The sequence below is a fragment of the Cygnus atratus genome, chromosome 2 (genome assembly GCF_013377495.2).
Source record: "Cygnus atratus isolate AKBS03 ecotype Queensland, Australia chromosome 2, CAtr_DNAZoo_HiC_assembly, whole genome shotgun sequence".
Classification (NCBI taxonomy): domain Eukaryota; kingdom Metazoa; phylum Chordata; class Aves; order Anseriformes; family Anatidae; genus Cygnus; species Cygnus atratus.
Window position 1 is genome coordinate 18,577,767 of NC_066363.1, and position 13,130 is coordinate 18,590,896.

Genomic DNA, 13,130 nt, shown 5'->3' on the forward strand with positions numbered 1-13,130 from the left:
AGGGGACAGGCAGCTCTAAAGCCTCACTGCTGGCAACGCAGCGCAGTCAGTAGAAGAGCTGGCACTCGCAGTGTGGAGCAACCTGCACATGGAGCCTTTGAACCAGCACACAAGTGAGCATCTGGGCTCCAAGAGAACAACGCCTCATTGTAACATGTAAAGCAACAGCATGCTTACATGCATACATATATGTAGGCGTGCCAGCAGCACATTTGTGGCCTATCCTTTGGTGATGGTTAGTCAACATAATCAGGAATTTTGGATTTTTAGGGATTTAAAAAATTAAAGGCAAGCGAGTACAAGCAAGCAAATCCTGGAGGTGCTGGAAACTCTATAAGCCTCTCAAACTTTAAGTATACTTGAGCAAATATAGCCAACTCTCTCTGGAGTCACATGAAGAAGGTTCTGCAAAACTGAACTATTACGTCAGGTCTGCAGTCTGTCTCTCTACCCTGTAATTTAAACCTCATGCTTCCCCCTCATTTCTGTAGTGATTTAAACAAAGACATTTTCCTAGCCATAGGAAAGTATCACAGCATGTATCACAGACATACATGCACTAAGCATTTCCCCAAAGTTAAGATTGCATTATTAGTTGCTTCGTATTGGGTCTTTCTCATCCAATGTTGCATTCAAAGGCAGTCAGCCAGGCACCCCCCAGAGTCAACTCCTTCCCTCCCCAGCTGGGTGGGACAAGCTGCCCTTTGGTGTTCCTTGCCTCTCCCCACTGACAGCACCAGGAGGCAATTTCTACCACAAGTTTATAAGGGCTAGACTTTTTTTCTTATTTTTTTTTATCATGACCCTGTCCATATGTCTTTTCATTTAGCTCACTCTCTCCTCTGTTTTCAACCTATTGTTTTCCTTTCTCCTTTTTTTTTCCTTTTTTTTTTCTTCTTTTTTTTTCCCCTTTATAAGTCAAGCTGAGATACTAAAATTAGAAGGGATAACAGCAGTTTCATTCCAACTGCTGCTGCTTGCTTCTCCTTATGATGGACTTTGCTGTCATCCACATTGGTGGATCCAACTTGGCCTGTAGTTCCTGCTTGATTAAGCTAAGAATTAAATGCCTCTGACCTGAAGCTGCTAATAAACATTATTTATTTATCAACAGAGCAATATAGAAGCACCTCCACATGTCAACCTTTTCATCCTCTGTCCTACTATTAGCACTCTTTCTTATGCCTAAACATTTTCAATCCTAAATGTAGAGGACTGAGTTTGTAGCATGATTTTTTTCCTGCTTATCCCACATGTAATGCAGAAATATTAAAAAAAGATATAAATAGTGAAAAAAAATATTTGGGAAGGTAATAGGGAATTCTGAACGTAAAACTCTAGCAAAAAAGATGAAAAAAAGAAAAAGAAAAAAAAAAGGGAGGGGGGAAGAATGGGACAGGGTGAAGTACAATACTAAGAGTTTGTGAAAGAGGCCAGAGGTGAAAGAGAGTAATATTGTAGATGGAGTGCTGAGAACTAAATAGGGAAAAAAGAAAAGGATAATAAATAACAAAGAAACAAAAACAGGAGAATTAAGACCAGAGGAGGTGAGGTACTGATGAGAAAAAGACGAATTAAAGAGAATATGAAGAGAATATGAAGAGAAATTCAACATCAACAAAAAAAAGGAATGAAAGAATGAGAAAAAATGAGAGTGGAAGAACATGAATTACTTCAAATTTTCTTCAAGGCTAGAAGATTTTGCCTTAGCTCTTGTTATTACAATGCTGTAGCCTAGCATAGCAGGCACAGGAGAAAGGGAGGGAGGAAGAAAGAAAGGAGAAGAGGAAAGAGGAAGAAGAAAATACATCCAAACATTCTTTCGTTTGGGCTAATATTCTGAGGATTGCCCTTTTTTGTTTTGTTTTGTTTTCAGGGGTCGTCAAAATATGAGGGTGGCTTTTAGGAAAGAAGCGAGCAGAGAGTTCCAGGTAAATGCCAGCTGGAGTAACCCCACAAACACATGAAGACACTAGCATGCAAAGCAAAGATGTTTGATGCATTCAAAAGCTACAAAAGGCTTCCGAAACCTAGAACTAAGTTGAGCCATTCCCACTGGAGTTGTGGTTAAGATTTAACACAGCTTTGTCTCCTTCAAACATGATAGAAAACAGCTCTCTACAAGTCAGGCCTCAGTTCAGCATCTCCTTGTTGACATGCAGTGGGACCAAGTGCTGAGCAATAACACTGAGGGTGCTGCTGCCTTTTGTCTGGTTGTTAGTGGGGGACAACAGAAATTCTAGGCTGATGAAGTCACCACCAAGCTCTGACAAGCGGCAAGACTTCTCTTTATGTGTGTCCTTCTCACAAAACTTTTTCCTATATTAATTCCACACAGCTATGACTGCTTCCCCAAATATGCCTCCACCTCCAGAGCTCATTGGTCATCATAATGCCCAGGTGTCCTTCTAATTCCTAGACTAAGATCACTTTATTCAAGTGTAAAACAAGAATCCAATGTAAAGATAAGGGGAAAGCAATAATAGAATGAGCTTCTTGCCATAAAAAGAAAATTGAGTTTACAATATGCATCAGCTTAGAGCTAGATAAGGAGCCGGATTAACATTTGGACTAGCCTGGTGGCATCGGTAGTGAACCTTTTTACACTCCCTAGTAGACATTACTACAGATTAGCTGTCCATGCGACACAACCTTGGTGACACTGGGTGATCTCTCCTTGCAGGAGAAGGGAGCACAAGGCCACACAGAGCTGCCCCCAAGCCGTACCACGAGGACCTCCGTGCATTAGGCAATCCGAGCAAAACGGCGCATGACACACAGCACATTTTGCGTTAGCCAAACTGAAATGACAGTGCTGCTGTGTGAGGGTTTATTCACCCAGCAACATGTCATCGTTTGAGCCATTTCTCTGCTACCACTCTGCGTTACTTTATTCCTGATCAGCAAGACGGACATCCAGACCAGTGAATGTAGCAGACACTCCCTTCTGCGTATTTATGAGTGCATTTCATTTCCTACAAGCAAATGGAATGTGAGAGTTAAAAAAAAAAAAAAAAAAAAAGCTAAAATTATCCAATTAAGCAGAGAGACATTAATAAATCTCTCATGCTTGATTTTCCAATGCTTCCTCAGTGCTCTTTCCAGACAGAGTAGCATGGTGAGTACACTAAGAAACCTCTTAGCATTTCAGCCAAGATTTTTCAGAGTGTTATCACAAATGACAAAAATATAAACATACTGAAACATAACACATTTCAATCCTAAAAAGGTCGGATTTACATAATTACATCATTGGTTTGCCAATATCCACATTTATCTCATCAGTATAGCATGGCCCACCCAGCCCATAAGCTATTAGACTGTTTGGACTGAACATATAAAAGCTGTTACTGATTTTTTTTTAAGTTCACATTATGACACCCCTCATAACTAGGGTTGAATTTGAACCAACTGTTTGTTTCTTTTTGCTTTTCCACAGCTGCTTTTGAGGCAGAATTTTCTGAAAACAAACAGGAGTCATGTAATTCATGAAGATGTAGCAAGCATTTCCTTCCCCCCGCCCCGTTCCCCTTGAAGAGATCAAGCACATCATGCACATAGCACAGACAGCCACCACCAGTGCAGGGAGCCAAACCCTTCAGACCAGTCTCAATGTCAGCACTTCCTCAGGGCACTGCTGAACTGATGGGGTCATCCCTTTTTTTTTCCCAAAAAAGGAATAGTTTCAAACATGTACATTTCTGGTACAGATCAGCATTTTTATTTGGTTTAAATATGCTGTATATCAGATTTCTTCTCTTTAAAAAAAAATACTGTTAGTAACTGAACTCATAAATCAAAATAAATGCACGGCTTTCTGACTTGCTGTACTAACGACTCAGCTTTTATTTTTGGTCCATATTTGTATTTTTTCCCACTGTGCTGAAGCCAAATAAAACTGAACAAGTTGATATGGTTAAATGAACATAAAGGAAAGCATCACACTTGGTGTCATCTGGCATTACCTAACAATAGAGTCAAAACACAATTTCTATTACAGATATATGCAATTGATTATGATATAAACAATATAAAAATGTTACAAATCAGAGCTGATGGGTAAAAGACCGAAGCAACATGTCCACACCTGTAACCACCTATTTCTCTCAATGTAAGGGCACAGCAAATCAGAAGAAGTTGCTGTGCTGAGTTTTGGCCTCAGCACTGTCAGCAGGAGAAATGGTCACGGAAGCCACAGAACTGAATTTTACAATGATGTGTCCAAGCTGGACTGCATCTCTTAGCTGTAAGGCCAAGCAAGTATTTGCAGGTATAAGTACATTTTTTGCAACGTTAGAGGTGCTATCACTGCAGCAATCAGTTTGAGCCCTACATTTTGTTTTTATTTTACTTCCTTTTATCCAAAAAAGCATACAACCTGTCACGGTCAGCATGACTGAAGTAAATAACCTACTTCATTCTAAGGTGAAGCTATCTATAGTAAACATTTAGTGACTGAAGGACTAGCCCTTTACCCAACACACCCTCTTGGTCTTTTCACTCAGTCACGCAGAACTTTGATTTGCAATGATGTAAGAAAGGCATATACTCATGCAAAAAATAATTGCAGCATCACATCACTTCTCATGGAGCCCTGCTGCCTGCTGTTATTTGCAGCTGCCTTCCTTTTGCCAACTGCGTCTTTTTTTAACCCCAGATCTTACATGTATCCAAGGAAAGATATTTTTACTCCTCATATTTTCAGAAGTCTGATTAGTTTTCCAGAGCCCACATTAGAAAAAGTATAATCCAACACCGAGAAGAATCAAAGTCCTCAAATACATACATGTGTTCTAGACATCAGGTACTGGTTTACTCTTTTTCTGTGTCAAAGGAAGATGGGGACAGAACTAATTCTCTTTAGTATTCACATGATACCAAACTGCCACCTCCACCTGGTGATTTTAAAGCTCTTTCCAAGTAAAAGTTCATTTGGAAAGCTAACTGGAAGTCACAAAGCTTGGCTGGACTTTGGTACCAGCCCAGAACATAGGGGACTCCAGCAATTCAGATAAGCTACCAGTTTACAATAGAGGTAAAGAAGGAACTCCCCTCCAAATAAGAGAGGTCACGGCCATGAGCATTTTTATCGTCTGCCAGTCTGTTTAGGGAGCTCTGGCAACATCTGACCCCGCCAGCTACTTAGGAATTTCAAGTAAACAGCCAAATTAGTGCAAATTGTTCTACTAAAAGCAAGGGCAATGGGGGAAAAAAAAAAAAGTAAAACATCTAAAGAATTGGAACAAGGAAACATTATGTAAAAGAAGGTGGAGTAAGAATAAAACCAGAAACCAGTAGACAATAAAAATGGACTCAAATCCAATCCTTATGTTTTTATTCAGGGCAAGTTCCCAGTGAAGGCACCGAAAGCTTTGCCGAGAACCTTAGACTTATGTTAGAGAGAAGGCTTCCCATTTTAATGAAGGACTGAGGAGACCTTCACACGAGGGAGATCAGATGTTGTCATTAAGGAACTTTATCAGCTCCAGGGCAAGCTCTGAGCAGACCTCAACACGAAAGACAGGCTGGCTTGAACACGGGCCTGTTAGTGGGAAAGAAAGAGTTTTCCCCAACAAAATGCCACGAAAACAACTGTATTGTGGTTGCAAGTCGACCTGTTTCCACAGAGAAAACTCTCTGGGAGTTTCCAGGTAACTGGTTTGTGATATCTACCATATGACACTCCTCTTAGGCTAACTGGAAGATTACTGCATGGGTGCGGCAAGCTCAGGTTCCTTCAACGTTTTAGTATCAAGAACATTATACTTTCTTTTAACAGCAAGTTTGACATAAACTTAAAATCCATCTGCATTATTTGAAAAAAAATATATTAAATGTTGGTATAGTAGCAGAATCTACAAGATTATATTCTTTACACACAATATTTGGGAAAAAATATAATCCACCAAAGCACATAGCCATCCTATTAAAAAATCCACAATGCTGCATGCATCAATCTATAATGCAGGATCTATATCTTTAAAAAGATTGACTTTTTGCCAGAAAGCATTTAAGATTCATATATTGGTTTATGCATAGCTAAAATAAAAGCTGAAATTTTCCTTAAAATTTTACCCACTTTCCCACTAACTTAGGCTTTATACAATAGCAGATATTGTATATCAAACAACATATGAATGAAAGAGAGCAGGTACATTTAGTCTTTCATCACAGTCTGATTTGGTGCAGCTACTTCTCAGTGCATACTGCTCTGTAGTTGCATTAATAATTGGCAACTACTGACAAGCTATTCAAAGCAAAGGTAGTAAAACCATGCCAGTAAAAAAATTGGAAAATCAGAGACTTCTTTTATATATTTTGTTTAAATCTCCGCAAGATTTGTAATGGCAAGTTGGAAAATAACTTTTTATGTTTAATATGTAACTAGTCATAAAACCTAAGAGTAGAGTTTGGTGATTTAGCAAGCAATTAAGCATTTATTTTCCCATACAGCTCAAGGAAGAAGAAATAGTTTTCATTGCTCTGATAAAAATTCCCAGTTAATCTGAAAATATCTTTCAGTTTGGTGAAAAAAAAAAAAGAAGAAAAGGGATCATATATCTTTCATTATTTATAAGCATCATCTTACCTTACATCTCTCGGTGAGTTCCGTTTCTAGACGACTTTGGCAGGTATTTTAATTCAGAATTAGTTTCAGCAATACATGCCATTACATCTTCTCTTTAAAACAAACTGCTTTTTCTCTTTTCCTCAGACAAAGTATGTGGGCTAAAAGAGCTGCAGCGTCTCTGTTCAAGTGATTTCATGGACACTCAGAGGCTTACTGTATGAAAGTTAAATCTGAGTAAGGAAGGCATTTTTCCTGTCCCGGAAATCAGTATAACCAAAACCAATGCTGAGCTAATGAGAAATGTTTCTTCCATGTGTTCTGTTTGGCAGACACTGCAAGTCATATCAAGGAAACACGTGATGTTTATAAATACAATATGGCTCGTGTTGTCATAACCTCTCAATGACAAAAAGAGCATTAGAAAAAGCAGACAGCAAAACAGCAGGAAAGATGAGATTTGTATCATTTGGAAGGTCTCTATCAGATAATAGAGGTATTAGCGTTTGCTTTTTCTTTTTTCTTTTTCTGCCCAAAAGAAAACAAAGTTTTATAGTACTCGGATTAGGAAGGCAAACACATGACAACTTATACAAATGCTGTCCTATAGGCATCCTAACACTAAAATGCATTAATTTCATTGCTTGAGTTCTTTTCCAATACTTTTCTTCTAAATACCTGTACATGGTTCAAGGAGGTGGGTTGTTTTTTTTTTTTTTTTTTTTTTTTTTTTTTTAGCCATGGTGTGCAATGAACAAATGTAGTTTTGGCAGCATTTGCAGCTTTTATGTTTATTGATGTTAAGATTACAAACAATCCAATGAATAGAAGCTAAACATCTCAAAGAAGCTGGATGTATGTTTACAGGTATCTTAAGCACACAGGAGGATGATCCTGCTTTTATTATTTCTATCTTTCCTGCAAACCAGCACTGAATTTCAGGCTCCCTAGTTGCTTCTTGGGACGTTGTTTGAGGGCTTTTAGCAATTGTATTTTTTTTTAAGTTCACAAATTGCATCAATACATAATGTAGATGAGAAGTGAAGTGTTAGCAGCTTGCTAGCCAGGCAGTTTCGGGGGAAAAATTGAAAGTTGCTTTTGTGCAATTTCAGTAGTAAAAGCTATTCAACACAACAGTTTACCCAACTTATCAAATGTCTGCAACATTTTACAGAACAACTCACTTTAACTCATCCCGTGTCACCTTGGCAGACCAAACCCTCATCGGTGCCAAGAACATCATCACCTTTTTGCCGTTTAACTCCCAGCACCGTGGAGTTTCCACGCACCCGCGCTCCCTGACTCAGCCCTGACCGAACTTGCCCTAATTGCTCTTTCTCCGAGAAACAGTCTCTGAATGGAAAAACCTCAAGGTGCACCTCAATACAACAACAGCCACAACAAACATTCCTTGAATATTCTGGCCTCACCCACCCAGCTGAGGGCTGGGATAAAGGGCTGACCTGATAAGGTCTCAGTCAAGCCAGGGAATTAAGCAAAAACATGGTGGGTCTAGAACATTTAAAAATAAAGTGTAACCCACAGACATCATGGCAGGTGGTTGGGAAGGGAAAGACTGCCAAGCAAAATAGCCACCCGTTTGTTATAAAGTAAAAATTCCCCCGATTCTCAAACTGGCAGAGAGATGAAACCCAAAACAAACCACTGCATGAACCAACATTATTAGAATCCAACCATGCCACCAGAAACGCAGACAGGTTACAACGACAGAAGGGTGAGACTGTAATTTAGGATTCTTCCCCTTATAGACACTCCATAAAAGGAGGGTGTAGGGAACGAGGACAGAAAATAGGCTGTGCACATACAGTGGGGAATCACTTCCACTTGAAGTCAGCGGTATGGCATCAGGAGGTCACAGCAACAACCCAGGACAAAAGGAGCTGTGACACCTCCAAAGACATTCAATTCAACACACAAAAACCCACTGTTCTTTATTGTCACCTGTTGATGTTGTATCCATATCCGACACCTAAATGTGAGACGAGATTCAACCTGGATCCTACACTTAGAAAGTCTGAGAAAATCTTTTCCCCTTTGAATCTACGCAAATCACAAAATGTTAATTCTAATGGCACAGAGCAGCACAGTTGTGTACACGGGTTTGTACGTGGATTCAGAACAATGCTGGAGAGAATAAAAAGATCATCTGAACTTCCACTTTTGGACAAGAGACAGTATTTTGTCAAAAGAAAGTATTGTTGCATGGAGACCTAGAAAGAGCTGATTAATGTTACATACTCAGGCAGCAGAATAAAAGACTGAACTGCAGCAACACGAAGACTCCAAAGAAAACAGCTGCTACAGATTTCCAGCGTACATGTTGGGAAAGGAATAACAAAACAAAGGAAAAGCACAAATGCAAATATTCAGTGAGACAGCACTGTGTGGCTACCTCTTGCTTGAAACAGCATTCAACATAGCAGACCTGTCAAACAAATCATGCTCTTCAATATGTAAAGGGCCATGACACAACACCAGTAAGCAAATAAGGCACTCTGAATGATTCAAAGAGAAACTGTTGTTTAGAACTTGTTTACACCCCATGCAAAACCCTTTTCTTAAACACAATCCATTCCGAAAAACGCATGAAACAGAAAGACCAGGAAAATTAGAGTTAAGGGACGCAAGAACTGAGTGTTTTGATATGACTTCTGAATTTCACAGATCCCACATTCCTATTGCACATTCAGAGTCTTCTTGTCCATATGGGTAATACTAAATACTTCAAGTGTTACTGCCAATTCTTATACAGGTCTCACATCTGCTTGGTAGTTAAAACAGGTGTCCAAGCTGGCAGCTAACATTATTTTCTGAGATTATTCTGGGTCTGTTACATGGAAATGATTATAAATCACATGAATAAAAGCCTGAACATCATCAAACCTAAGGATAAATGTTCCAAAGGGACAAGAAGGCAAACGGTAGAAAAATCTGTAAAGGCAAAACCTTCCCAAACCTCAAAAAAAACAAAGCTTTAACTCACACATGGCAAGAGATACAACGACACTTCCAGTATCACCATGGAAAAATGTACTTACAAGAGCTAGTTCTTGATATTTGAAATACTGTTTTTTCAACTCATCTGACAATAACCTGCTTTTCTGTATTTTTTTTTAAACAGTTTACTGTGGTGCAGAGCACAGTGATTACTACAGTTACTCCCTGCTTCCTACTGCAGGGAATTCAGTGCTTGGATATCATGGAAAACTGAAGAGAATCAATTTACCCAGTGCAAAGACGCAGAAATAGAAACAGAAAGATGAGAAGCATATTTTTTGACAAATTTTTTTTGCTACAATGCCATACCAGTACATCAAATGTACACATTTCTCACTTACTCCCTCTCCCACTCCCAACTTTCATGTGACTTGCTAAGGAAAGATATCCATCTTCTCTCCCCCATCCTAACAACCTGTGAAGGTGAAATTCAACCAGATTCAACCAAAGGGTAAAGATCAGTAATCTATCATGGTCCTACTAATTATGCCAAATTAGAGATTTGTGAGAAGATCCGACAGTACTTCTGTCAAGTTGAGAAAAAGTTGTTCTACAGAGAAGCAGCATCGGACAGAGCTCTATTACATCCCCCTACTTCAGGCAAAGCTTGAACTAGTATCTGAGCATTACTGCACAAGGAAGAACACAACCAGAAGACACCAATCCCTAGAGAAACAGATTTAATTATTTCCGGCACTCAAGAAAATGCTTGTTTCCATGTTCATAACTTTGAAGTGCAGAAGTTTACCACGATCAAACAGAATACTTTTGCATGCTTTTCCGCAGAGCCCCTATGAGAATCCTGGCTTCGACTTCACCTCTCAGACCAGAAAGACAAGAAATTGCCCATGTGGAGGAAAGGCCAAATGAAAAAAAGAGCTGTTTTATTGCATGCACACAATTTGAAAATGGTATCTCTAGCATTTCAGCAGAGCAAATATAATATTATATACCATGAAAACACCACTTATGCAAAGGCTGTCACCGTGTCACCTTAATTTTTGAATGATGGCCAAAGAGAGATAACTCAGCCATAGTCAGGAGGTGTTGAGTGTCCATACCTGTTGTACAATGCACTATTTTAAAATAAGCAATCCAAATTAATACAGATTTTGAACAGAAGCAGCCCCTGTGTTCAAAACAACTCTGTTCAGTAGTGCGTAGGTAGAAGAGGGCGAAAGAAGTAGTCTTTACTTCTGAATACATGTAGCTAATGTGGTAGTTAACCATATCTGAAAACAGGTCTAGAGCACACAAACAGAGCCACAGCAGATATATTTGACATTCACTGCACATAGAACAAGAACAGTATTGGTCTAACTTTATAAAGTCACAGTAATATTGCTATAGGAGTTAATGTCATATTATAATGTCATTAGGAGTTAATGTCAAATTTCAAGACCTTAAGGAAGACGCTGGAAGTTACCACGTTAGCCCTTTGAAGCACATCTATTTGCTCTCTCATGTTGTGTGTGCACTAGTGTGAATAATCAAGTAATTAGATTTCTGACCTATCAAAAGGACCATTTTATAATTGAAGTACATAAATGAGAGGTGGTTGAGGATAGTGCCTGTAAATAAACTATTGCAATCTTTCTAAAATAATGAGGCGCTAAACTGTTGAAACAGCAGAAATACTTCCATACTTCCATGAAATATTAATAACAAAGCAGTATGACATGCTCAGAATTGATAATGAAACCAAGAAGCAAATGCACAATTAAGCAAATTACTTCACAGGAAATTTTCAGTGCAGTTGAATCAGCTTTGGGGCACACATAAAAGTCACAGTGCAGGTGGGACAGTAGTGGCATTTCCTTCTGGCCCATTGAGCTCATTTTGTTGTACCGTTTCCTGGGGACAGACCTAGGATGGGTGGGGAGAAGATGAGGGTGTGTAGCCTCACCACCACCACCTCCACCACCACTCCTGGGTGCGATGTTAGGTGTGGGTAATGTGGTGGAAGAGCTGCTGCACAGCCACACCTCCTGCCCTCTCAGCATTAAGGTGGGAGAACACAGTCCAGTAAAAGGTAAGAGACAGAGACAGTGGGAAAGTGGATATGTTTCAAATGTCTTCTCTATACTTTCCTAATACAGAAAGTTCACTTGAAAATACAAATATACCAGTCCTTGTTCAATACAGACAGAAAATTCTAGAAAAAGACATAACCATTTACTGCACAACAGGTATTTATCAGTATTTCTTATGTGAAATGGTCATTTACAAAGTATTTCAGTAGACTTCAACCTAGGTACACATGCTCAGCTACTGCAAACCTGTCCATGCTGAAGCCTTGCTGGAGTAGCACCATGCTGTACTTCAGTGTAAAGGGTTTGGAAACATGAAATAAGAAGCTTTAAAAACCCTAAGCACAGCCCGTGCCCCAAAATAAGTGATTAAAGACATTGTTTTGATTCATGTGCTTGAATGCTAGTACACAAGAAAAAACAAACAAACAAAAAAACTAAAATAGTTAGTGCTCAGGGCAAATAATTGGAAAACACAAAGCAGTTAAGAAACATTATGGAAAGCATTGTCACTTCCCTCTTCTGTATGTGCTGTACATCTACCCTAGACTTTGTAACTTGTGTACACATTACAGTTATGAATTTAAACATTTAAAATAAAAACTGGAGGAAAGAGGAGTATAAATGCAACACTAGTACTTACCCTTATATCTCCATTTACAGCTCTGGAAGTGTGATTAAATGCGTGTGCAGGATCTTTGTTGTAAACTTTAAGGAAAGACCGATCTTGAATATTCCTGGAATCAAAAGAATCAGCAATGATAACAGATGAAAGTAGTTTTATTTACTTTATAGCCTGCAAGTTTCAGGTAACAGACAAACATAGTAGGTCTGCAGCCAACCTATAAGAAAAACCTAAATGCCATAGCTTAGACACACACAAACAAAAGCCTACTTTGATTCTCTTTCCCATGGGAAGTATCATTCTTTCACTACAACTCCACACCCATAAAAATTAGATAGTGTTAAGTTTCTTTCAAGATCCTGCCATAGAGTGAAAGCACTTTGAAGACAATAGGGCTTCAACATTTGCACAACGCTCAAAAGGATTTAGTTAATATTTACATGTTTTATTGTGTACTCAACCCACATGAATTTTTACTATTCTAAGAAGCAAGGATATAAAAGAAAAGTCTTTCTAACTTCAGTTATTCAATTAACAACTTCTTCACAAATCTAATAAAAAATGACAGGTAAAAACTAAAAATTCAGCAGCAGATAAATCATTCCTCTAAACTTTATCTATAATAAAGATAAGGTTTTAAGGGAAAAAAAAGGAAGCTAAAAAGAAACAAACAAACAAGTTTTGATGAAATCTACCACAGAAATGGTTTAGAAAGAAAGCCCTAAGAGTTTATTTTATTTCATTTAATACTTTGTCATTCATTAGTTCATTTTTAAACTATCACTGTTAGGAAAGAGTTAGATGACAGAAGTATTCTATTTTGTTTCAAAACCTACCTTCTGGTAATTTTATGGCTTATAAATTTGCACTGAGATCTGCTGATTTCTTG

The 13,130-nt window shown here is 38.6% G+C and overlaps 1 protein-coding gene across 12 annotated transcripts in view; it reads right to left on the reverse strand.

Annotated features, from left to right (window-relative positions):
* The window catches only part of KIAA1217 (KIAA1217 ortholog), a 362,990-nt gene that overhangs the window by 65,375 nt on the left and 284,485 nt on the right, over positions 1–13,130 (reverse strand). For 11 of the 12 annotated variants that reach the window (XR_004778413.2, XR_004778412.2, XM_050708763.1 and 8 more), the window contains one exon: positions 12,260–12,353. Coding sequence is in view for 9 of the 12 variants with exons in the window: in XM_050708763.1 (XP_050564720.1) it covers positions 12,260–12,353 (94 nt within the window). In the remaining 3 variants the exon portion in view is untranslated. Of the gene's footprint in view, positions 1–6,589; positions 6,727–12,259; positions 12,354–13,130 lie in introns of those variants that run through there. The other variant, XM_035545263.2, reaches the window with a different exon arrangement.